This window comes from Podarcis melisellensis (genome assembly GCF_964234715.1).
Source record: "Podarcis melisellensis genome assembly, chromosome: 4".
NCBI classification, from domain to species: Eukaryota; Metazoa; Chordata; class Lepidosauria; order Squamata; family Lacertidae; genus Podarcis; species Podarcis melisellensis.
Window position 1 is genome coordinate 97,296,402 of NC_138531.1, and position 27,283 is coordinate 97,323,684.

At 47.2% G+C, this 27,283-nt stretch overlaps 1 protein-coding gene across 3 annotated transcripts in view; it reads left to right on the forward strand.

Moving 5' to 3' along the window:
- P2RY6 (pyrimidinergic receptor P2Y6) overlaps positions 1-27,283 on the forward strand; it is a 44,812-nt gene that overhangs the window by 11,892 nt on the left and 5,637 nt on the right. The window contains exon 1 of one of the 3 annotated variants that reach the window (XM_081909985.1): positions 21,093-21,390. The exons of 1 other annotated variant lie outside the window; for it this stretch is intronic. In XM_081909985.1, coding sequence (XP_081766111.1) covers positions 21,150-21,390 — 241 coding nt within the window. In that variant the 5' untranslated portion in view covers positions 21,093-21,149. One more of the 3 variants, XM_081909987.1, reaches the window with a different exon arrangement.

Here is a 27,283-nt window from a genome sequence, read left to right on the forward strand (position 1 = left end):
AAACCATTCCTTTTCAGCCACCCTGTCGAGTGGCCAATCTCCCTCACATTCCTCCCTCTCTGGCATGATCTAGCACCTCCTGGCTTCAAGGTCTGTGGCGTTTCTTCGGAGCGGTTCTCCCGCCAGCCCCTTGCTCTCTTGGTTCCTTCTCACCTCTGCCCTTCCTTGCCATCTCTGGCCTCCACTGCAAATGCTTCCTATTTTCGCCTGCGGTTTTTTGCCATAATGTACGCAAGCTTGCAAAGCTGTTTCTGTGGGCATGTTCCGAGTGGCAGGAGACGAGATATTGTTTATTCATATCCTTCCTAACTTGCGCTAGCAAGTTCCTTTACTTAGCAGAGTTACATTCCCCTTTTTACATCCACAGCAGATGTCTGGTTGCAGGCTCGTGTGAGCCTCTCACTACAGTGAACCCTCTAGTTATGTACCACTCTGGATATGTAACTTTCGGGTTATGAACGTGGCAAACCTGGAAGTGTATACTTCCGGTTGTCACCATGCACGCATGTGCAGAAGCATTCTGTGCGCCACGCGCGCGCGCAGAAGCGCTCAATTGTGCCATGCGTGTTTGCAGAAGCGGTGCCTCTGCCTACGGAGTTTTTGGGTTGCAGACAGACCCCCGGAATGAATTTAATTCATATCCGGAGGGTCCACTGTATTATACAATTCAGTCTGTCTCAGATTGAATTGTACGTTCCTGGTAAGCTTCCTTGTAAAGGTAAAGGGACCCCTGACCATTAGGTCCAGTCGTGACTGACTCTGGGGTTGCGGTGCTCATCTCACTTTATTGGCCGAGGGAGCCAATGTACAGCTTCCGGGGCATGAGTAAGCCGCTTCTGGCAAACCAGAACAGCACATGGAAACACCGTTTACCTTCCCGTCAGAGTGGTACCTATTTATCTACTTGCACTTTGACGTGCTTTTGAACTGCTAGGTTGGCAGGAGCAGGGACCGAGAAACGGGAGCTCACCCCATCTCGTGGATTCGAACCGCCAACCTTGTGATTGGCAAGTCCTAGGCTCTGTGGTTTAACCCACAGCGCCACCCACGTCCCTAAGTTCCCTTGAGTCCCTCTTAAAAGAATAAAGACGCCACAATCTTATTCAAAGTCAATAAAAAAAGTTTACTCACATCAGTTCACAGTTGGATTCCTGAAGGCAGACTTAGTTACAAATATGTACATGTGGATCTACCCCATTTGGGGGAATAATCCCAGGGCTTCTGCTAGCTGAGAGCTAGCAGAGCACTCTTAGCTAAAAGCTGGTCAAACGAAGAAGGAAGTAAAAAAGAGACAGGTGTGCTGTGTGATTCGTCCTTTTGTTACCTGGGCAGGTTAGGTCACGCCCACCTTTTATCACATGCAAAAGGAAGGATGCTCCAGCCAGGAGGAACAGGAAGTTTCAACTGGCTGAACCAAACATTCCCTCCCATGTCTTCTCCAGCATTACAAGGAATGTTGTACAGTGGTACCTCGGGTTAAGTACTTAATTCATTCCGGAGGTCCGTTCTTAACCTGAAACTGTTCTTAACCTGAGGTATCACTTTAGCTAATGGGGCCTCCCGCTGCCGCTGCATAATTTCTGTTCTCATCCTGAAGCAAAGTTCTTAACCTGAGGTTAAGAACTAACTATTTCTGGGTTAGCGGAGTCTGTAACCTGAAGCGTCTGTAACCCGAGGTACCACTGTACTTGACTGCCTTTCATGGATCACTTCCCACATTTCCCCCAAACATCATAATTTTTTGTCTGCTCTTTTTCACTAATAACTCCATCCTTCTGCACTCTCCACCCAAACAGATTCTGAGTATCATCTAGTTCAGCCCCCTGCAATGTCGGAATATGCAGCTGTCCCGTACGAGGATCAAACCTGTAACCTTGGTGCTGTCAGCAACCCGCTCTAACCGACTGAGCTACAGAGGCACCAAAAGCATACAAAAGGATGGCTGTTTCTGTTTGCCTATTGCTTTAGTCTATGCCCATTTGGCTTGCCTTTGATTGTGAACTAAATCAAATTGCTCCTCCCTCCTTACATGTTTCTCTTTCATCTCCACCCGCCCCCCCCCCCCCATGCAGCCAATAGCAAGCGGAGGGAGGTGGTGATTTGCATTGTCAGGAAATCACGGCAGAAGCAAACGTTAAAATGTCCCCAAATCTCTGCACCAAATTCCAATGAATTGGAATTTAGTTGAAAAACAATCAAATCATTTAGTTGAAAAACAATGGAACCGGGAGATTATTATTCTTATTTAATTGATTGATTTGGTTTTACAATCACATATCCAACATGCAACATAAAAACCAGATTCCAAAGAATCTCCTGGACTTCCCTTTGTGGGTCCTGTTGTTGATCATTTCCTCCTGCAACTTTAATCATAATCCAAATATTTGGCCTCTCTCCCTTTTGGCCTCCAAAATTCACCATTAAACTACGTGTTATTCCAAACCTACTAATGATTTTAGCTGTTTACAATGGTTAATAAGATAAATTATAAAAAAATCCCCATTCCTTATTAAATATTAAAAATTTAATAAGGATTTTTTTTTTAACAAACCAAGAGATTATTCATGGATCTGGTGCAACATAATATGTGCCCCATTGTTTGACCTCAAGGGTTATGATTCTGAGGTCACATTTATTATTCTTATTATTATTCAGAGGTCAGCTAAAGTATTCATTAATTAATGCTTCAGCTGAGATTAGTTGAGATTTAGCTGAGATCCCTGCCTTGCAGGCCTCCCAAATCTACAATTCTATGATTCTGCGACTCTTAATTGTGTGGCGAGTCCCCCCCTCCCCCCGTGGAAATAAAGACACATGACCCAATTATTTAAGGTTAATGGGCTAAAAAAGGCCACAACTTTATTGGTTACAGGTGCTGAGCGGTATTGGCTTAGGCATTGGTCCTAACCGACTATATCCGGCTTCAGCCCGTCTGCTTGAAGTCCAGGAAGGGTTAACCACCAGTAGGGGGAGTCCTGCTGATGCACATCAACTAGGAACTCCCCCGGGGTCACCGCTAGGGGGCGTGCCTTGGGCCCTCACCTCCTTAGGCTTTGGATAGGGCCAGGCCCTCCGGAATCCTGCATCGGACTACCCTTCAATATATGGGGCAGGTGATGGCACTACCTTCCCTCTTTCATCTACAGAACAATACTAATGCCTAACCGTCAATACCAAGAAGGTTGTGACGATTTGCTACGAGGTAAGCGAAAACCAGGGATGCGGGTGGCGCTGTGGGTTAAACCACAGAACCTAGGACCTGCCAATCAGAAGGTCGGAGGTTCGAATCCCCGCGAGGGGGTGACCTCCCGTTGCTCGGTCCCTGCTCCTGCCCACCTAGCAGTTCAAAAGCACGTCAATATGCAAGTAGATAAATAGGTACCACTTCGGCGGGAAGGTAAATGGCGTTTCCATGCGCTGCTCTGTTTGCCAGAAGCGGCTTAGTCATGCTGGCCCATGACCCGGAAGCCGTACGCCGGCTCCCTCGGCCAATAAAGCGAGATGAGTGCCACAACCCCAGAGTCGTCAGCAACTGGACCTAATGGTCAGGGGTCCATTTACCTTTTTAGGCGAAAACCAATTGGCTGGTGCCAATTTGCCAAGTGGGAAAATTCCTACCAGGCCCCTCAACAACGACCAACCAAGGTCCATAGCACGGTCAGAGAAAGCTAACCTTAGAGGGCGAGAGGGTAGGAAAAATAGGAACAGCTGGTAGGCGGCAAAAGAGGGAGATCCATAGCTGTCAACTTACAGATTTGAAAATAAGGGACCAGCAGCCTTGAAAATAAGGGACCTGCAGCCTCACCTGCTCCAGGCACTCCAGCCTTCCTGTCCTCCTGCAGTCTGGTCAAACTCATGCTGGTAGCTTCAAGAACACTGTCCAACCAACTTTGCAACCCGAGGTTCAACTGAATAGAATCTGAATCACATGCACCACAAGGCCTATGCAGCCTCAACTTAAGATGGCTCCCCGGCCTGGCTTTGCATTGCAAAGTCTGCAGCAGCACGTGCAACAAAATGGCATCCAGCGTTCAAAAAACCCCTTCAGCTTGCATTAACTAGCCACACACAAGGCATTCAAGCTCCACCCCCCAGTCCTTCTTAGACTTCTTATTGGGTGAGCAACGCAGCCAAGCAACACAGTTGGAGCCTCCCTCCTCCCTGGCTGGCAGGGAGGGAGGGAGAGGAGCTGCTTCCTTTGAAATTTAAGGGACATCATTTAAGGGACATCCATCAATAAGGGACAGCAGAGGGACATGGCGCTGGAATAAGGGGCTGTCCCTTCAAATAAGGGACACTTGACAGCTATGGGGAGATCCCCGGCCGCGCCTGCCTTAAATAAGGCAGGCCACACCCCCAGAGCCAGCCAATTGGCTGGCCAGGACGTGACACAGCCAGAAATCCCCCCCCAATTCCACGGGGGCTGGGAAACCCACAAGTCCACTTCCTTCGAAGGGCGGAAGTGGCTTTAGAGGATTGGACAAAATAATGGAGAGGGCGATTCATGGCTACTAGTCACGGCAGCTACGCCCTTTCTCCAAAGCCGGAGGCAGTGCTTCTGAATACCATTTGCTGGAATCCACAAGAGCGGAGAGTCTTGTGTTCGAATCCTGCTTGCAGGTTTCCAATCGGGGCATCTGGCTAGCCACAGCAAGAAGCAGGTGCTGGATTTATTCGGGGTAGCTCAGTCGGTAGAGCATGGGACTCTTCATCCCAAGGTTGTGGGTTCGAGAACCATGTTGGGCAAAGAGATTCCTGCATTGCAGGGGGTTGGACTTAGATGACCCTGGGGCCTTTCCAACCCCACAATTCTATAACTCTATGACTAGTTGGACCATTGTCCTGATCCCTCAAGCTCTTCTTATGCTTTTATGTTCCTAACTTAATATGATCCTGGGATCTCTGTTCTTTCTTTCTTTCTTTCTTTCTTTCTTTCTTTCTTTCTTTCTTTCTTTCTTTCTTTCTTTCTTTGCGGTTTTATTTTCTCTGCTGCAAACAATTTCCTGTGTCAGTCAACCAGTTTGACTGGTTTGAGTTCCTCCGGCGGCATGAAAGCAGAGGAGCTCCAGGGGGGCTGGATCGCTCTAGGAACTGGGATTGCGTCCCCCTCTTTCCGCACCGCGCCCCATCGACGTAGGGCTTCCTGCAAAAGTGAGTCAGGGGCTGGCGACTCGTGCATAAGGTGCCGTGATCCTGCTGTCAGTGCAAAATCTCAGCTGTGGGATACAGGTTCCCCTGGGCTTTTGGTAACTGAGCAGGTTATTGAGCAAGGGCTATACAGAGCTTCCTGGCAGGGCTGGGAGCCCAGGACAGTTGTCTCCTTGCCCCAGGTGGAGAGAGGAAGCAGGAACCCCCCCCCCAGGTAGGAGTTTTCCTTTAAGGTATAAAAAGGCAAAGGGACCCCTGACCATTAGGTCCAGTTGTGGCCGACTCTGGGGTTGTGGCGCTCATCTCACTTTACTGGCCGAGGGAGCCGGCGTACAGCTTCCGGGTCATGTGGCCCGCATGACTAAGCCGCCTCTGGCGAACCAGAGCAGCGCACGGAAACGCCATTTACCGTTACCACTTCCCTCTTTCAAAAAAAAAAAAAAGCACAATCTGCTTTTCGCCCCTGGGCAATTTGGCTCCAGGGACCACGCATTCACTCCATAAGGCGCACAGACATTTCCCCTTACTTTTTAGGAAGAAAAAGGTGCGTCTTATGGAGCGAAAAATACAGTATATTGCTGGCGGGCATGCGGCTTCCTTCCCAAGCCCCCGCAGGAGGAGAGCGATCCCCGCAGAGGCTTGGGAAAAGGTCGACAACTCTGAGAAAATGGCCTCTGTCCAGTATACCTGAAGGAGTGTTTCCACCCCCATCGTTCTGCCCGGTCACTGAGGTCCAGCGCCGAGGGCCTTCTGGCGGTTCCCTCATTGCGAGAAGCCAAGTTACAGGGAACCAGGCAGAGGGCCTTCTCGGTGGTGGTGCCCACCCTGTGGAACACCCCCCCCCCCATAAGATGTCAAAGAGAAAAATAACTACCAAACTTTTAGAAGACATCTAAAGGCAGCCCTGTTTAGGGGAGCTTTTAATGTTTAATAGGTTACTGTATTTTAGTGTTTTGTTGGAAGCCACCCAGAGTGGCTGGAGAAGCCCAGCCAGATGGGTGGGGTATAAATAAAAAATATTATTATTATTATTATTATTATGAGAAATGGGGCGCCACAGGGATCTTTGCACCACGGCGCTGGATATGCTTAAGACAGCCCTGTTTTCTACTTAGCTACGGACCCTACGCTTTCCGTTCTCTGCTAGACTGTCCCTGATTCTCCATCTCATATCTTGGCATTGAGCTTCAGTGGAAATCGTAGCCCGATAGCTGAAGCTGTCCTCGGCATAGCTGTCAAGCGTCCCTTATTTGGCAGGACAGTCCCTTATGCGAGCACCATGTCCCGCTGCTGTCCCTTATTGATGAGGCTTCATTTGGCTGCTGGCTGGGCTTTCTGCCTTTGGCTCGGATGGGCTCAGAAGTTGAACATACCTGTGCCTGGAAAATCCCATATTTTGGCTGCTGATCCCTTATTTTCGAGGTTGCTGGTCCCTTATTTTCAAATCTGTAAGTTGATAGCTATGGTCCTTGGGGGGCTGGCATTTGAGAAGAATAGCCCCCCTTACCGTCTTTGTTTTACCGAAATCTCCCGGTAAACTCAGAAAAAACGGGTGCCTAATGCATCCTTGCAGCGACAGCTGCGGTCTGATTGCTCCTTCTGGGCTGCAGGAACTTCGGAAAGTGGAAGCCGCCGCTTGGTCAACTTGCAAGTCTGAGTGGGGGGGTGGAGGGGTGGGTTGTGGTTCCTCTCCCCCATCTCTCTTTGCCTGCCCACAGCGCTGAGCGCAGCCAGCCCCTGCCGCATGTAATGGATGAGTCTCGAGCTCAGAAGAAAAATCGATAAATCTCTTTGCTTCGCTGCGCAACCTGTCGAGAGGCCATAAAAGAGATGATGGGGCTGCTCTGCAGATTGATTCATCACTAATGTTTGCAAAGTGCCTGGAAGATATCATCACCCCCCCCCCCAACCCAGTGCCTTTTTTATAAAAAAAGAGAAAAGGCAGAAAAGCCATTAGGGAAAGAGTAATTCCTTGTATCCAAGCAAGAAACCCAGTCTCAAAAAGATGCAGATTTCAGCAGTTTTGCGTGGACCTGCTATTATCTTTCTGTTCACCACTGAGAGAACTTTTTTTAGGGGGGGGGCAGATGCTTCAAGATGGGTGTCTGTTGTAAGATCTTATGTGCTGAAGAACCTAAGAATTGGCTCAAACCAATGGCCAATCTAGTACACACCGTGGCCAATCAGATGTCCGCAAGCAGGATTCGAACACAAGATCAACTCTCCCCTTCTGTGGTTTCCAGCAGCGGCTATTCAGAAGCCTTGTTGCCTCCGACTGTGGTGTCTGAGCGTAGCCATCACAGCTAGTGGCCATCGATAGCCCACAAATTTGTCCAATCTTCCATTAGTTGGTGTCCGTCGCTGTGTCTGGTGGGAGAGAGTTCCGCAGTTCAACTCTGTGCTGTGTGAAGAAGGACTTTCTTTGATCTGAAACTTCCAGCAGTCAGCTTTGTAGGCTGCCCACGGATTCTAGGTTTAAAAAAGGTTAAGGATCCCTGGACAGCTAAGTCCACTCAAAGGCGAATATGGGGTTGCGGCGCTCATTTTGCTTTCAGGCCAAGGGAGCCGGCGTTTGTCCACAGACAGCTTTCCAAGTCATGTGGCCAGCAGGACTAAACCGCTTCTGGCGCAACGGGACACTGTGACAGAAACCAAAGCGCGTGGAAATGCTGCTTATCTTCCCACCGGAGTGGTACCTATTTATCTACTTGCACTGGTGTGCTTTTGAACTGCTAGGTTGGCAGGAGCTGGGACCAAGCATCTATAGCATCTACACATTGTTGGCATTGAAATCCCAGTCTGCATTCCCCACCCCACCCTGTTTACACTTCATTTACTCTTTGACAGGAAATCTGTCAAGTTTTGAAGAAGATAAATGTCACCAATGGCCTGTTTGCAAGGGAAGATAATCACTGGGGAAAGCAGGGCAGAGACCAACCATAATTATTTTTCTGGACCCCAAAATTCAGAATTGTGGCTCCGAAGTCCATTGCTTGTGCAGAAGGACTTGAGTTCAGTGGCAAGTCACCAGCCTTGCATGCAGAAAGCTAGCTCTGAGATACCAGACAGCCACTGGCAGTCAATGCAACCAATACAGAACTAGATGCCCAAGCGATCTAACTTGATAGAATGCTGCTTCCCTGTGCTGGTCTCTTGGTTGTAATGCAGCAGAGACGTGCTCACTTTCTGAAACACGAGCTTGAGAGCAACTAAGGTGCTGGGCTGTTTTTGGCCTCGCTGGCGAAACCGCAGTCTGGAAGTTCGTCCGCTGCAAGAGCATTTCCTCTTTTCCTCTGTCTTTTTGCATGTAGCGTCTGCATGCAGAAGGGGAGGGAGGATTCCCACCCCCTTTTGAAGATGGCGACAACACTTGCCTTCAAGTCTGCAGGAACCTCACCGACATTGGCAAAGGCGCTTTATACGTGTTGTACATGCAGTTATAACACGGCGACACCGGATGGCGCTGTGGAGTTCCGTTTTTGCCAACTCGATTTCTTCCTTCCTTTTCTATGAAAAAAATGTTTATTGAAATTCATGAATGTCATTACAGATTTAACTTCGCACATACACATAGATACAAAATATATATACAGTATATTCTTACATTAGTTTAACATAAAATGTTGATTTAACCTTCTAATTCCACTTAGATATCCACTAAGCAAAAATTGTATAATGTTACATAAAATAAAGTAAAAACAAACTAACTAACTAAAGTAAAATAAATATAGACTTCCCATATTTCCCAATATAGTTGACATTAGTGATTTTGAATGTACTTATAATTGTTACCTTACATTTAATATACTTTCTAATACTTTATTACAACCTAGCGTACCGATTTTCCTTTATTTCTTAATCTTTTAAAATCTTTTTTATGTACACAAGGGTCATTCAAACACTACCATAGATAATATGTCACTGTTGTTATTATTTTTTGTAAGTATCTCTTAAACATTTCCCATTTTTGAGAAAATAATTGTAAACCCGATTTCTCCTACAAAGTTTGCAACGCATTTTCCTGAAAAGCTTCTTGGATGTGTCTAGATCCAGCCCTATTCCCCAAGGATTCTCAAAGATTATAGGCAGAGACACTGAGATTATATCTGTAAAGTCTCTTGGGTGCAGCTAATCAGGCCCTGGAGACAATTCATTTGAAGCAACTAGGTATTCCCTGACCACCTCTTTTTGTATCTTGGGCTGCAGCTCCCTCCTTGCATCGTTTATTCTGTTATTACCAGGTTGGGCACTGCTTTGGGCGAAGACAGAGGCGATGAGCAGTTCCTCCTACTCCTCTCTCTGTCACCTCATAGCATTTGTGGACTCTCCCGCCTTGGTGGTTTTTAAGCAGAGGTGGGATGGCCACCTGCAATGGATGCTCTATTTGTAGTCATTTTAAATTGCATTTAGTTACTTCTTTGCATTTAGTTACTTCTTTGCATTTAGTTACTTCTTTGCATTCAGTTATTTAATTGCATTTAGTTATTTCTTTGCATCCAGTTATTTCTTCACATCCAGTTACTTCTTTGCATTCAGTTACCGTACTTCTTTGCATTTAGTTATTTCTTTGCATTCAGTTATTTCTTTGCATTCAGTTATTTCTTTGCATTCAGTTATTTCTTTGTATTTAGCTATTTCCTTGCAGGGCTGTGTGTGTGTGCAACCCCACCAGGGCTACCCAAACCGCTCTGTCCAATCCACTCCTTCAACAGTGCAGATTGCAAGCTTCCCTCGTTTATTGCCAAGCTCAGAGCAGCCTCCTCCTCAACCTGGCGCCCTCCAGATGCTCCGGACTACATTACCCACCAGCCCCAGCCAGCATGGTCCCTGACCAGGGATGGTGGGAGTTGTAGTCTAAAACATCAGGAAGAAGCGTTGCAGGGGGTTGGACTAGATGACCCAGGGGTTCCCTTCCAACTCTGCAATTCTATGATTTTATGATTCGGCGGTGGTAGGTGCACAACTGGACAAGCCAGCTCTCCCTTGATTAGCTGTGGTTGCTGGAGCCATAATAATAATAATACATTTTTATTTATACCCCACCCTTCCAGGTTTAAAAACCGGGCTCAGGGCGGCTAACAGCAAATATAAAACATTGATTAAAATGTGACTTAAAAACAGCATAAAACATCAGAGAATACAACAAAAAATGCAGCATGATTATCAATAAAATTCAAAAATTCAGGGGTCATTTGGGGTGGGGGGACAAAAACGACAACAACAATTGTGTAGCCGTTTACCTTCCCGCTGCAGTGGTACCTATTTATCTACTTGCACTTTGACATGCTTTCGAACTGCTGGGTTGGCAGGAGCAGGGACAGAGCAACGGGAGCTCACTCCGTTGCAGGGATTTGAACCGCAAACCTTCCAATCGGCAAGCCCAAGAGGCTCAGGGGTTTAGACCACAGCGCCACCTGCAAATTCCAGGATACACACCTATTATACCCATGGGGAGGGAGCTGCAGTGGCTGTTGATTAGGTACCGGGCCATCTCCAAAGTCTTGTTAAAAAATAATGCCGCAAACGACTTGGGATAAGCTTACCTGTAAGACCACCTGCCCCTGTGCAGACCTGTATGATCACTTTGTCCACCTGGGGAAATTCTGGCACTGTGTCCATTGTAGAAGCCAACTCCATGGGGCTGAGGGGTCTTCAGCCCCCCCCTTAAATATTTGGGCCACCTCCCCAAAGTTAATGGGCAGCACCGTTCAAATGGTGTCTGTGTGATTGGTTATGTGGGACAAGGCTTGCCTACTCCCCCCCCCAATGTTTTATTCAAGTTGACATCCCTGGCACCCATACTGAGACTTTTCCCAGGTGCCAACTGAAGTACCGTACTGACTGGGCACAGCAGCGCCCACAGCTATCGGGTTGTCAGTCCCTGCCAGAGACAGTTCCTTTAGTTGTGCACGCTGTTTCTGTACTGCTTACTATATTTAAAAATATCTCAAAGTGAAAACGACAGCAACTTGAAGAGCCACAGATATTATCAAAATGCAGTTAGCTCGTTAAAGAGGGTAAGTCGAGTGGGGCTTACTTCTGAGCGTAAAAAGAAAAATTAGGATGGCCCTATAACACATTTATCGTGGTTTATAAGCCTTTGTGAGCACACTTTGGAAGAAGGCTCTGAAAATTCGGCTCTGACCCCTTATATGGGATTTCCTATATAAATTTTCCCTTGGCTTTTTTGCTGGCCCATGTAGAACCAGCATGGATAGCTGGCTCAGGTGAATATCTGATGTTTCCTCCCTTTATGGTCTACTACTAAAATGAGGCTGCATTTTAAGCCGTATTTTAATTATTTAATTGTTTGTTGTTGTTGTTTCTATTACGTTTTATTGTAATTCTTATATGGTGTTAGCCGCCTTGAGCCCAGCCCTGGCCGGGGAGGGTGGGGTATAAATAAAAATTTATTATTATTATTATTGGGACGCGGGTGGCACTGTGGGTAAAACCTCAGTGCCAAGGGCTTGCCGATCGCATGGTTGGCGGTTCGAATCCCCGTGGCGGGGTGAGCTCCCGTCGTTCGGTCCCAGCTCCTGCCCACCTAGCAGTTCAAAAGCACCCCTAAGTGCAAGTAGATAAATAGGTACCGCTCCGGCGGGAGGATAAACGGCGTTTCCGTGTGCTGCGCTGGTGCTGGCTCGCCAGAGCAGCTTCGTCACGCTGGCCACGTGACCCGGAAGTGTCTCTGGACAGCGCTGGCCACCGGCCTCTTAAGTGAGATGGGCGCACAACCCTAGAGTCGGACACGACTGGCCCGTATGGACAAGGGTACCTTTACATTATTATTATTATTATTATTATTATTATTATTATTATTATTATTATTAGTTGACCCATAAAACACACAATAACTTCTATAATTTGCCTTATTGGGTGAAGAGGAAAAACCCTTGCATTCTTCAATCTGGATTCTTGCTCTGCTCCAGAGGTTGAGCATAAATAAGTTTCACAACACCACAATATTCACGTTAGGAATAATAACAGCTCTTGTCTCGTCCGCGCTGAGTGACGTTTTCCGGAGACGTTCTTTCTTTTATTGAAGACATCCTCCTGGGGTGTTTGGCTGCTTTCTGCCGATAAGATCAGATGTGACCCAGCCATAAACAGAATACTGCTGCTTTCGCCAAGCCGGTGCCCACCGGATGTTTTGAACTTCATTTCCCATCACCCTCAGCACCGCAAGACTTTGAAGTCACAAACCTCCAGAGGGCACCAGGTTGGGGAAGGCTGGAGCAGCTTGTTTTGGCGAGCTCAGCTTGGTTTTGCAAGCTGGGAAAGTCCCCGGTCTTTATCCTCACCCTAACTGTCAGGCGTGCTTTTCGAGCCGACTTGAAGACTCAAAAGTCTACAAGGAAAACAAAGCCCTGGAGGGAATTTGTTGAGAGATGTAGGAAGCTGATCCTTGATTGCTGATTCCCGGAAGGGAGACGGGAGGCATCAGCCGCAATTCATATCTTAGACGCAGATCATATTCTCTTGACTTGATGCTGACATGTACCTTTGCCATTGACGCAACCCGACAACCAGGCAGGGTTGGGAGGGGCTGGGAAATCATTTCACAGTCCCTGTGGGCAGGTGAGAAAGCAGCCGGATTTTGATGGAGAAGGTTGCCTAAGGTGAAAGGGTTAAGCGCCCTTCTTCGCCCCCTCACCGCTGCTATTTAGCTCACATTTATTCAGCGAGAGAGGTGCCGATCGGTTAGAAAGTGGGGAGCCTAACCCTGTCTCTCCTGCTGTCATTCATCCAGTTCGGCCATAAAGGTAAAACTTTTCAGGTTGCATGTGGATGGTAAGGATTTGTGCCAAAGGACGGAAAGACTTCATTCGATTTTGGTAAGTAGGAGGCACAGGGCTTCTCTGGAAAGGAGCATTTGTGTAGCTGAAAAAGGGGAAATTCCGTTTTGGTCTTGTATGCACAGCCAGAATGAAACTTCACAGATCCTCTGGAGTCCAGAAATGAAAATGGTGTTCAGTGTGCATATGTGCAGAAAATGTACTTCCTCAATCTTCTTTGATGGGCCACTCCAGATGTCCTTTTCGTTGTGCATTCACAATTCTTTATTTTATTTATTTAACCACAACAACAACCCTTTGAGGTAGGTTAGGCTGAGAGGCCTGTTGTCTTTGTCCTTGGAGTTTTCTTGGCAGGGATACTGGAGTGGCTTGCCGGTTCCTGCTCCAGGAGGATCACGTTTGGTCAAAACTCTCTGCTATGACCTGTCCATTTTGGGTGGCCCTGCAGGCCATAGCTCATAGCTCCTCTGAGTTATTCAAGCCCCTTCGCCACGGCAAGGCAGTGATCCATGAAGGGGAAGAAATGGAGGCAGTTAGAGATTTTACTTTCTTGGGCTCCAGGATCACTGCAGATGGTGGCAGCAGTCACGAAATTAAAAAAACGCCTCCTTCTTGGGAGAAAAGCAATGACAAACCTAGGCAGCATCTTAAAAAGCAGAGACATCACCTTGCCAACAAAGGTCCGTCTGGTTAAAGCTATGGTTTTCCCAGTAGTGATGTATGGAAGCGAGAGCTGGACCCAAAAGAAGGCTAATCGCCGAAGAATGGATGCTTTTGAATTCTGGTGCTGGAGGAGACTTTTGAGAGTCCCATGGACTGCAAGAAGATCAAACCGATCCATTCTGAAGGAAATCAGCCCTGAGTGCTCACTGGAAGGACAGATCCTGAAGCTGAGGCTCCAAGACTTTGGCCACCACATGAGAAGAGAAGACTCCCTGGAAAAGACCCTGATGTTGGGAAAGATGGAGGGTGCAAGAAGAAGGGGACGACAGAGGACGAGATGGTTGGACAGTGTTCTCGAAGCTACCAGCATGAGTTTGACCAAACTGCGGGAGGCAGTGGAAGACAGGCGGGCCTGGCATGCTCTGGTCCAGGGGGTCACGAAGAGTCGTACATGACTAAACGACTAAACAACAACAAGGCTGAGAGGCAGTGACAGGCAGCGAGGTCACCCAGTGAGAAATTTGAACCCTGATCTCCCAGGTCCATATCTGATACTCTAGCCCAGGGGTCAGCAAGGTTGACCTCGTCTGGGCCAGTTCACTCCAGTGGAGATCCCTCCCTGGACCAGATCATACGTGCACACGCGATTTCCGGCGTCTGCACAGAAGTGATTTTTTGCATCTGCACATGCGCAGACATGATTTTCGGTGCTGCGGAAGCAATTCCTGCGCCATACTGCGCCAATTCAGTGCAGCGCAGGGGAAGTCACTGAGTGAGTGGCTCAGTTTGGGGGTGGCTCGTGGGCCAGTTAAACAACTCCCGTGGGCGGCTTGTGGCCCACGGGCCTTAGGTTCCCAACTCCTGTTCTAGCCACTACCACCACACTGGTTCTCAGACTGCCCTGGCTCTCTCAGGGATGATGTTAGGCGCTTATACGCAATTCTGCTTGCTTTCTTGCCAATCCACGCAGCTTCCTGCCCCTCCAGGCAGCAATAATGGGTTATCATTCAAAAAACACTGCAAAATAAGAGCGGAATGGTGTGTGAATGACTAAATCCAGATGAATGCATTATTACTGCATCAATGACATGTTTCGTGCATATGTAATAGGGCTTCAATCTAAAAGTGCCACATTATATTTTTATTTTCGAAAAAAATATCTGCGGCCTGAACCAGGGTTCACACATGTGTGGTGCAAGCGAGGGAAATAATGAGACAGCCATACTTTTAAAGTAACTTGAAAATAACTTTTTGAGGGCTTCCCAGGGGCATTGAGTTGGCCACTGTGAGAAAAGGGTGCTGGTTTAGAAGGGGCTCTGGCCTGATCCTGCTAAGCTTCTCATGCATTCTTAGCATGCAGTTCTTCCCTGAGAGCACCTGGAATGTGGCGTTTTATTGTCGGGTACAATTCTGCCCATATGGTTTTGGAGGGAACTTAGTGAAGAAATTGGCTGTGTTGGCCGAACTCTGCCCTTGAACTGAGCAACCAGTGTTGCCCAAACACATCCAGAGTCCAGAATGCGCCCTCATACTTTACCCCAGAAAATATTTGTATGTCCTGACGTCATTGTTTGATCAGAGACTTATGTAAACCTCTGGATTGGGGCAATGGCTGAAATTGTGAAACTGGCATTATCAGCGACAAATCCGCTGGTGCGCCCGGGATATAAAATATTTTTTGGTGTATAAGACGCCCCCATGTATAAGAAGCCCCCCGTTTTGGGGGACTAAATTTAAAGAAAATGAGGGGAGATGACCCAGAGTTGTTGAGCTATTTTAAGGGGGGAATTCCCCCCTTTGCCAGCAGGGGCTGTGGAACGCCCTCCCATCAGATGTCAAAGAAATAAACAACTACCAGGCTTTTAGAAGACATCTGAAGGCAGCCCTGTTTAGGGAAGTTTTTAATGTTTAGTAGGTTATTGTATTTTAATATTATTGTATTTTAATATTCTGTTGGAAGTGGCCCAGAGTGGCTCAATAGCTTTGGGCAAAACAAAACAAACAACTTTTGTGTCTGGGCTTTTTGAATACAGCATCCCTATCTGAGAGGTTTCCACTCTCGCTTTTCTCAGACTTCTCCTTACTGCTTCTTACGGAGAACATCAGCTTCCGTATATGAATCTATTATTCTCTGTGTGTGTGTGTGTCTCTCATAAAGGTAAAGAGACCCCTGACCATTAGGTCCAGTTGCGGACAACTCTGGGGTTGCGGCGCTTATCTCACTTTATTGGCTGAGGGAGCTGGCATACAGCTTCCGGGTCATGTGGCCAGCATGACTAAGCCGCTTCTGGCGAACCAGAGTAGTGCACGGAAACTCTGTTTAGCTTCCCGCGGGAGTGGTACCTATTTATCTACTTGAACTGGTGTGCTTTCGAACTGCTAGGTTGGCAGGAGCAGGGACCGAGCAACGGGAGCTCACCCCGTCGCGGGGATTTGAACAGCCGACCTTCTGATCAGCAAGTCCTAGGCTCTGTGGTTTAACCCACAACGTCACCCGCGTCCCTTGTACTCACTTCCAAACTGGAGATCATTTAAAGAAGCTCACGTAATGAGACTAAAACATCAATACTACGGTAGCGCTAACTCTCAATTAAAGCTTCTTATGTATCCCAGTATTCTTGCAGGGTTTGAAATGCTAAACTTTTGTACGGCTGCATTGATCTGTTGCATAATGGACTTGTCGTGGCCTTTGGCTCAAGAACAATAAACTTTGACAGAAATGCAATAGCATGCAAACAAAAAACCCGGCATTTTAACTTGTGTGAGCTGCTAATTTTCTGCACAGTCCTTGATGACGCTTTCACGTTGCATCGACAGCCCCAAAGAGGAAGTCAAGGTGTTTGGTTCTTCGAGGGGTTTTTCGAGAGCAAATCAGACTATTTGCACCTGCATATTTGCACAGCTCATATCAAATATTGAAGGATCCAGGGCAATGCGCTTGACTGAGGAGAGGCTTTTGGGACGTTTGTTTAGGCCTTGCGCAGAAAGAAGAAAAGTCAGCGACAGATACGAGAAACTCAACAGTTTTGTCCTGTTGGGTAGATGACAAAGAAAGCACAGATTTGCATGCACTAATTTATGTGTGCAGGTGCAAATTTAGAAAAGTCTCCTCTAACTGCAGCAGAAATATATAACTCAGGTGGTAGAGCATGAGGCTTGTGCTCTCAAGGTCGTGTGGGGAATCCTGCATTGCAGGGGTTGGACTAAAGGACCTTAAGGGTCCCTTCCAGTTCTACAGTTTTATGATTCTATAATACATCTCGCCATAATGTTGAAGGCTCTGACAGGTGACCCATGAACTTGCCTGACCTGCTGTCAAGATGCACACTGTTGACAGGCAACTTCAAGGCATCTGATGGTCTCTCTCTCTTTTGAGTTCTTTATTTTTGATGCAGATTTTACTGGGCTATTCCAAGACAGTCCTTTGAAAATCAGACAAATTCATGGAGGAGCAGGATCAACCAATGGCGACTAGCCAGGATTGGTGTGCTCTCCGGCCCCTGTCAGAGGCAGAATGCCCCTGAATTGCTGGGAATTGACAAGTGGAAAGAGCACTTTTGTGCATGGGACCTGCTGGCTGTGAGAGGTTTTTAATATTTTTAATGTTTTTAATATTCTGTTGGGAGCCGCCCAGAGTGGCAGGGGAAACCCAGCCAGATGGGCGGGGTATAAATAATAAGTTGTTGTTGTTGTTGTTGTTGTTGCTGTTGTTGTTGTTGTTGTTAAGGTAAGTTAAAGGACCCCTGGACGGTTAAGTCCAGTCAAAGGCGACTATGGGGTTGCAGCGCTCATCTTGCTTTCAGGTCGAGGGAGCCGGCGTTTGTCCACAGACAGTTTTCTGGGTCATGTGGCCAACAGGACTAAACCACTTCTGGCACAACAGGACACTGTGACGGAAACCAGAGTGCATGGAAATGCCATTTACCTTCCCGCTGCAATGCTACCTATTTATCTACTTGCACCGGTGTGCTTTTGACCTGCTAGGTTGGCAGGAGCTGGGACAGAGCAACGGGAGCTCACTCCGTCACGGGGATTCGAACCGCTGACCTTCCGATCGGCAAGCCCAAGAGGCTCAGTGGTTTAGACCACAGCGCCACCCGTGTTCCCCATTGTGAGAACAGGATACTGGGCTACATGGACCATTGGCCTGATCCAGAAGGCTTTTGCTAGGTTCTTAAGTCTGCTGTGCCATCACATCCAAAGGGAACCAAATCCTGCAACAATATCTATATTAATATCAAACGACATTAGGATGCTCGGCTCAATACGCCCCCATTGCCCTGACCCAGCAGAGATCTTCTTAGCTTATTTTAACTCTTCATCTTCCCCGTGCCACGTTTTTTGGGAGAGAGCTCCCCAGGCAGCTTGCATGCACAGAGAAGGCACCAAATCTCATTCCAGTGAAACAGAACCACGAAAACAGTAGCCTGAAAACAATTTCACAGCCCAGTTTCACAGCTCATATAAAACCAATTTGCACAACCAAGGAGAAACAATTTAAAACCAGCCACACTTTGTTAAATAGTCAGTATTCAGCCCAACATTTGGGATTAAAAGCGACTGGCAAGAAATGGATTTTAGAGGCCCCAACTTGAAGCCGTTACAGATGGGGGCCAAGCATCTATCCATTAAGTGGGATATGGGGCCACCAGCAAGAAGCCCTCCCTCCGTACATTTTGCTGTGCAAGAAGACTTCCTGTGCAAAGTTCGTTGAAAGGAGCAGCAATCGCTCAGAGACATCTCATTTTTGGATCTGACAAGAGTTTGTTCTCTGCGAGCGAGAGCTCAATCTAGATAACCATGTTCTGCCCTCATCAGCTTGTAGAATTTCCTCCTCTTTCCCTCCCACAGCCTCCCATAATCTGTGTGGGGTCTTCTGCCAAACGCATCTTGGCAGCCCTTGCGTGTGTGTGTTTATGTGTGCGGCCTTTGTGGAGCAATTGTCGAAACATTTGCGAGCTTGTTGGAGGAGGGAGAAAGTTTGTTTGTGGTTTTGATCAAAGCCGCGCATTGTCCCAGATCAGCCTGACCGGGCCGTCACCTTCCATGTGATGCTGTGAACACGCCTGGAGAGATCCCAGTTGACATGTGTTGCAGGAAACAAGGGTCAAGTCGCTTATCCCTTCCCCTTCCGCCCCCCCCCCCCGGTGCTTTCTGGCTGCGAAAGCTTTCGAGCGTCAGCCATGGAAGATGCAGGGCTTTCCGGGTTCCCAGGCTCTCCTGGAGTTTCAAAGAGATCATAGAACGGTAGAGTTGGAAGGGACCACTGAGGATCATCTAGTCTAACCCCTGGAAATGCAGGAATCGCAGCTGAAGAATCCCTGACAGACGACCATCCAAGATCTGCTTCAAAACCTCCAAGGAAGGAGAGTCTACCACAGGGGTCAGCAAACTTTTTCAGCAGGGGGCCGGTCCACTGTCCCTCAGACCTTGTGGGGGGCCGGACTATATTTTGGAAAAATAATAATGAACGAATTCCTGTGCCCCACAAATAGCCCAGAGATGCATTTTAAATAAAAGCACACATTCTACTCATGTAAAAACACCGGGCAGGCCCCACAAATAACCCAGAGATGCATTTTAAATGAAGGCATACATTCAACTCATGTAAAAACACGCTGATTCCCAGACCGTCCGCAGGCTGGATTGAGAAGGCAATTGGGCCGGATCCAGCCCTCGGGCCTTAGTTTGCCTACCCGTGGTCTACCACCTCCACTGTCTAACAGTTCTTACTGTCAGAAAGGCACTTCTTGATATTTGATTGGAATCTTCTTTCTTGTAAATTGGAATCGATTGATTTGGGTCCTGTCCTCTGCCGCAGCAGAAAACGACCTTGCTCCATCTATTATGTGACATCCCTTGAGATATTTGAAGATGGCTAGCCTATCTCCTCTCAGTCTCCTCTTTTCCAGGCTAAACATACCCAGCTCCTTCAACCATTCCTCATCAGGCTTGGTTTTCAGAGTCTTAGTTGCCCTCCTCTGCATACACATTCCAGCTTTTTAACGTGTGACATTTTAATGTATTTTTAATCTTTGTTGGGAGCCGCCCAGAGTGGCTGGGGAGGCCCAGCCAAATGGACGGGGTACAAATAAATTATTATTATTATTATTATTATTATTATAACCTCTTTTGTCGACCACCAGCATTACATTTTCCATTTTTAAGTTCGGAATAGAGCAGTTGCTTTGGAAGACGATTATGTGCTCCCAAGGCTGGAAGTTCAACGTAGCAGCCGTGGCCCAAAGCTGCAGACAGTTCTGTTATCAGCGAATCTTTCTAAGGTCTATTTAAAGCATTTGCTAGAATCTGCAGCCTCCCTCCCTCTTTCTTGCTCAGCCCTTGTCAGGCAGATACACCCGCCGCCCAACAGTTCTTCTGCCAGCCAACTTCTGCCACTATTCCAGTGGTCTAAAAGAGGAAGCTGGTTGCAGGGAATGTAAGAAAGTAAAGGACTTCTGGGAAATGATATATAATGTGATGAAAAAGATGCTGAAATATACATTCTTTAAAAAAACCAGAAGCATTTTTACTTGGTATTATAGGCCAAGACATTAATAGGCAAGATGTCAAACTGTTCTTATATGCAACAACAGCGGCAAGAGTATTGTTAGCCCAGAAATGGAAGCCAGAAGAAATTCCGACGAAAGAAGAATGGCAGACGAAATTAATGGACTCTGCAGAATTGGACAAAATGACAGGAAGGATTCGAAACCTGCGGGACCAGAGATTTACAGAAGATTGGAAGAAGTATATGGATTATTTGAAGAGCAACTGCAATCAACAAATTACGCTAGTAGGACTACAAGAAGTTTTGTAAGGAGAAATATATGAAGTGTTACAAAGTACAGTGGTGCCCCGCAAGACGAAGCCTCGCAAGACGGAAAACCCGCTAGACGAAAGGGTTTTCCGTTTTGGGGGTGCTTCGCAAAATGAATTTCCTATGGTCTTGCTTTGCAAGATGAAAATGTCTTGCGAGTTCCTGCGGGGTTTTTTCCTTCCCCCCCCCCTTTTTCCCAAGCCGCTAAGCAGCTTATCAGCTGATCCACTAAGCCGCTTAACAGCTGATCCACTAAGCCGCTTAACAGCTGATCCGCTAAGCCCGCTAAGCCACTAATAGCGCTAATCTGCTAAGCCGCTAATGGGCTTGCTTCGCAAGACGAAAAAACCGCAAGACGAAGAGACTCGCGGAACAGATTCTTTTCGTCTTGCGAGGCACCACTGTAGGAAAAGATAGATATATTGGTCATGAGTTTGAAATGTAATAGCCAAAATAAGAAAAGCATACTAAGAGATTAGAAAAATTTTCAGACAGGACTGATGGAAGTCGAAAAAACTGAATAGGATGTAAAAGCATGTTTAATTATTGTTGAAAATGGTATGTTAAAAAGCTAATAAAAAATTATATATATATATAAAAGCGGAGGCTGGTTGCACTTCCTCCTATCGGAGGCCAGGCAGAGGTCCATTCTCCCAAACTCCTGCTCCCGGTTGCTCCCCGTGATAGTGCTTTTGTGCCAGCCATCGAACAACACCAGGATGTGGTTACTGGACAGGTCAGATTTGCTGATCCTATCGCTCTTGCCTCGAGTTTCGTACGCTGCCACCCAGCCATCTGACATCCTGCTTCTCCTTCTCCTGCTTCCTCTTGCTGCCTATATAGGGCAACCCCACAGAAGGGCTTTCCGAGCCCGGGCACAGCAGGTGGAAAGGCAGCACAGGGGTGGGGGTTGCCGAGGCCACCTGAGCCGGTCCAGGAAAAAGAGGCTTTGTCCTGCAGGTACGCCAAAGGATTTGTAGTTGCATGCACAGGCGATTTGAAAAGCCACCCCTTTCGTGCACCTTGCGCTCTCTGTGTGTGGCTAGACCTCCTGAAACAGAGGTGAGTGGCAGACTTGGGGTGGGTTGGCTGGAATTGTAGTAAAGGTTCCTTGGCACGAATCATACTCGTTTTTTAAAGCTAGGTTTAAGGATGAGTGAGGATGGGCAGATGGGCTTCTCATTTCTCCACTCCAAAGTTCGGGTTCTCGTCCACATCAGTTTGCAGAAAAAGTAGTGAAAACCCTGGAAATTTACCCGCATTTTAGTTCTAATTTCTCTCGATGTACATAGTTTTGAATGCAGTTTTGCCCCATAACATGTGGTTTTGCAAATCAATTTTCTCTTCTCTTCTTTTCTTAAAATTTTATATTCTTTATTGAAAAATTGTTGCTGTTGTTTAGTCATTTAGTCGTGTCCAACTCTTTGTGACCCCCTGGACCAGAGCACGCCAGGCACTCCTGTCTTCCACTGCCTCCCGCAGTTTGGTCAAACTCATGCTGGTAGCTTCAAGAACACTGTCCCACCATCTCATCCTCTGTCACTCCCTTCTCCTTGTGCCCTCCATCTTTCCCAAAATCAGGGTCTTTTCCAGGGAGTCTTCTCTTCTCATGAGGTGGCCAAAGTATTGGAGCCTCAGCTTCAGGATCTGTCCTTCCAGTGAGCACTCAGGGCTGATTTCCTTCAGAATGGAGAGGTTTGATGTTGGAAAAGTACAAAATTGCAACTGCACGGAGTAAGATAAGACAAAAAGAAGAGGAAGAAATTTTCTCTTCTCTTTAAAAATAATGTAATGTTGCACAGTACTTTTAAATTTCCTTTTGCATATCAGACAGATATGCAAGATATTCCCAATTCCCTTTTTTCCAAATCTAGTCAGCAAACCCTCTTTAATTAGACCCTATTCTCTGTCGCTTTGCATAGCTGTTAGTTTAAACAAAGCACACTACTCCCAGATTACCCTGATATTTGATTTCACTGGTTTACGTCTGTGCTTCCAAGCTCAAGCATACAGAGGAAACTGTCTTGTACGAATCAGACCATTGGTCCATCTACTTCAATATTGTCTGCACAGACAGGCAGCAGCTCATTGGCATTCCAGGCAGGAGACATTCCAAGCCTTACCTGGCAATGTCAGGGCTTGAACCCAGGACATTCTGGATGCAAAACAGGTGGTTGGCCACTGAGCTACAGTCCTCTCCACCGACCCCAGCCTCCCAACCCCCAAAAAGCCTTGCAATAGTTAAAATGTGTAAAATCTGATTTTTGTACTCTTGCCATGATCTATCGAAGTTGGGTATGTTTAGCCTGAAAAAGAGGAGACTGAGAGGAGATAGGCTAGCCAAATATCTCAAGGGCTGTCGCATGGAAGAAGGAGCAAGCTTGTTTTCTCCTGCGCTGGAGAGTAGGACTCGAACCCATGGCTTCAAGTTACAAGAAAGGAAATTCCGACTAAACATATAGGATAAACTATCTGACAGTAAGAGCTGTTTGGCAGTGGAACAGACTCCCACAAGAGGTGGTGGACTCTCCTTTCTTGGAGGTTTTTAAGCAGAGGTCGGACAGCCATCTGTCATGGATGCTTTAGCTGAGATTCCTGCATTTTGGTGGGTTGGACTAGATGACCCTTGGGTCCCTGCCAACTCTACAATTCTGTGATTCTGTTGTTGTTTACTCATTTAGTCGTGTCTGACTCTTTGTGACCCCATGGACCAGAGCACGCCAGGCACTCCTGTCTTCCACTGCCTCCCGCAATTTGGTCAAACTCATGTGAGTAGGTTCGAGAACATTGTCCAACCATCTCGTCCTCTGTCCTCCCCTTCTCCTTGTGCCCTCCATCTTTCCCAACATCAGGGTCTTTTCCAGGGAGTCTTCTCTTCTCATGAGGTGGCCAAAGTATTGGAGCCTCAGCTTCAGGATCTGTCCTTCCAGTGAGCACTCAGGGCTGATTTCCTTCAGAATGGATCGGTTTGATCTTCTTGCAGTCCATGGGACTCTCAAAAGTCTCCTCCAGCACCAGAATTCAAAAGCATCCATTCTTCGGTGATCAGCCTTCTTTATGGTCCAGCCCTCATTTCCATACATCACTACTGGGAAAACCATAGCTTTAACTATACAGACCTTTGTCTGCAAGGTGATGTCTCTGTTTTTTTTAAGATGCTGTCTAGTCTGTGATTCTATCCTTGACTAAATTCAATAAATGTATTAAGAGGTCAAGGGGTGTCTTTGATCTGAAAACTTCCTCTTAATATCTCTGTTTTGTGCACCCAGAGCCGTTTTGCTTTTCTGCACTCCCATCGCAAAGGGGCAAAACTGTTACCTTTTCCTGTTCCCCAAACCAACACTTTCCCAGTGATTTTTGGATCCCTCTGTCTGGAAACCTCTTCTTATGTAATTTAAGTCCATGCGATGTGGCCCTGCCTTCTGGGCAGCATAAAAACAAGCTTTTGCCTGCTTTGGTGCAACCTTTGGGCATTTGAAGAGGAATTTTAAGTCACCCCTCTGAGCTCCATGTATTACACGTCCTCCTTTTCCCCTCTCCCTCTTCTGTTCTAATCCGAACGGTGCCCATTCAAAACCTGAACTTTCTGCCAACTTTACCTTTTGAAATCCGCTGGGGGTTAAGGTGCCCATCATGCCAGGAGCGCTGGACCAGATTGGTTGGAGAGGCGAAGCAGTTTCTCAACCTCACAGGTGCCCGGAGATGGCGGTGGGAGGAGAGAAAAGTATCGCTTTCGCCCAAATTCAACACCCCACAAACAATTCCAACGCAATTAAGTGCTATACAATTGTTGGAAAGGAGGAGCGGTTCCTTTCAGCACTGGCGACCTAACTGCCTTTCAGCTTTTGTGGAGTGTGAATGGGGTAACAAAAAGGTGTTGTTTGTCTGCCTACGTGACCCAGCGACTCTCATTAGCCGCCACGCGCAGTTCGTGACCTTTGCCTGTGAAGGTCATTGCTCTTTGGGGCCGGATCTGCCATTAGGCAGGAGAGTCACGTGCCTCAGGCGGTTGGATTGGGGTGTCACGAAAAGGCAGGAAATCGCTCTTCCTTTGAGGGATTTTTACGGGGATTTTCAACTGTGGCGCACCTTGCCTCTTGGGTGGGGTGGTGGGCAGAGGGGGGCATTTGCTGTTCCGCCTCAGGCGGCAAACTATTTTGGGCTTGTCTTCAGCAATCCATGGGGAGAGTGATATGAGGGGTGCTACCAGACCCATTGAGGACCCCCAAGTAGCACAAGATGTATGTCTGTCATTCAGGAGTGCAGCCTTTCCCCCGTGACAGTGCGTGCCCGAGATCTGGCCTAAATGGCCTCAAAGGCCCAGTATACCTGAAGGAGCGTCTCCACCCCCATCATCCAGCCCAGACACTGAGGTCCAGCTCTGAGGGCCTTTTGGGGGTTCCCTCACTGCGAGAAGCCAAGTTACAGGGAACCAGGCAGAGGGCCTTCTCAGTAGTGGCACCCGCCCTGTGGAACACCCTCCCACCAGAAGTCAAAGAGAAGAACAACTACCAGACTTTTAGAAGACATCTGAAGGCAGCCCTGTTTAGGGAAGCTTTTAATGTTTAATAGGTTATTGTATTTTAATATTCTGTTGGAAGCCGCCCAGAGTGGCTGGGGAAATCCAGCCAGATGGGTGGGGTATAAATAATATTTTATTATTATTATTGAAAAAAAGCACTGCCCGGGGCCATGGGTGCCATGCAGAGTGCACTGAAATTGGTGGGTGCCCGGCTCCTTCATGGGGAATTTTGTGGGTGCTCGGGCACCCGGGGCCCCAGGGAGTTGGCACCTACGCTGTCGCTTCTGAGGAGGAACTCATTGTGTGGATTCAGACCCCGGCACTTTCATATTTAAAACCTAAAAGATTCTGCGAGGTTCGACTTGGGATAGGAAACTGGGGGGTTCAATCTGCCACACGATTCCAGGGACCAGACGCCCCTACATCAATTTGATTTGATTTATTACAGTTCATAGAACCATAGAACTGTAGAGTTGGAGGGACCCTGAGGGCTATCTAGTCCTGCCCCCTGCAATGCAGGAATCTTTTGCCCCATGGTTCTCGAACTCATGACCCTGAAATTAAAAGTCTCAGGCTCTCCTGACTGAGCTACCAAGTTTTCTACGGCTGCTTTTCATTCAGGCAAAGCCCCAAAGTGGCTTACAAACAAAAACCAATAATAATATGATAGAACGTAATAGGTAAAGGTAAAGGGACCCCTGACCATTAGGTCCAGTAGTGTCTGACTCTGGGGTTGTGGCGCTCATCTCACTTTATTGGCCAAGGGAGCCGGCGTACAGCTTCCGGGTCATGTGGCCAGCAGGACTAAGCCGCTTCTGGCAAACCAGAGCAGCGCACGGAAATGCCCTTTACCTTCCCGCCGGAGCGGTACCTATTTATCTACTTGCACTTTGATGTGCTTTCGAAGTGCTAGGTTGGCAGGAGCAGGGACCGAGCCATGGGAGCTCACCCCGTCGCAGGGATTCGAACCACCAACCTTCTGATCGGCAAGTCCTAGGCTCTGTGGTTTAACTCAATAGAGCATTGCAAAAGCAGCACAAATCACATAGAGTAATTAACAAATCAATGGTAGAACAATGGCAATCTATAAAACACTGTGGACAGAGTTTGGCTGTCGAGTCTCCCTCGATTATTATCTGTGAGATGTCATAGAATTGCAGAGTTGGAATGGACCCTGAGGATAATAATAATAATAATAATAATAATAATAATAATAATAATAATTTATTTTTATACCCTGCCCATCTGGCTGGACTTCCCCAGCCACTCTGGGTGGCTCATTTAGTTCAGCTGCCATTCTATGGTTCTGTGAGTTAAGAACTATGTAGAAACCTTTTAAAAATATTTGAAATTAGAGGTAAAAGAGATGAAACTCATCAACTGGATAGGCTTGCCCAACTAAAATGTTTTAAGCAGGTGCAAAAACGAGTACAGGCAGGGAGTTCCAAAGTTTTGTTGCCACCATGCTAAAAGAAGGATTTCTTACAAGTGTGGTTATTTGACAAATAGACTGCGGTGGAATCTACACACCTGTTCAAAACATTGTGGAAATGCTTTTTTTCACCACCTGGTGTCACAAATATTTATTGCACTTTGCAACACATTCAAAGTGTTTCATTTGCAGCTGTATAGCTGAGTCCTGTATCTCTTTTGACCAGACCATGGGTAGGCAAACTAAGGCCCGGGGGCCGGATTCGGTCCACTCGCCTTCTAAATCCGGCTCCCAGATGGTCTGGCAATCAGCATTTTTTTACATGAGTAGAATGTGCCCTTTTATTTAAAATGCATCTCTGGGTTATTTGCGGGGCCTGCCTGGTGTTTTTACATGAGTAGAATGTGTGCTTTCATTTAAAATGGGTTATTTGTGGGGCATAGGAATTTGTTCATTCCCCCTCCCTAGAAAATATAGTCCGGCCCCCCACAAGGTCTGAGGGACAGTGGACTGGCCTCCTGCTGAAAAAGTTTGCTGACCCCTGGACCAGACAAATACCTGACCCTCAATTAATTTTCGTTATCCTTCCTAACCCCGATAAAATAAAAAACGACGGGAACAAGAAATGCAATTCCTTAGATGCTGGAGCATTAAAAAAGAGTTTGAAATCTGCTGCCCAGGAGGAGCATTTGAGAGAGGCAGGTGGCTTTGTGGCAGCAAATTGCCACAGGCGATGAATGGACGGCCGTCTCCTCTGCAAGCAACCCCGCCGGGGACACTTCAGAGCGAAACTTGTGCAAAAGGAGGAAGCGGTTGGTGTGTCAATTTCGGGTGAAAGTGATGCATGGGCACAGGCGAGGGGGGGCGGCCTCCTGCCCTTTGCTGCTGAAACCACAATG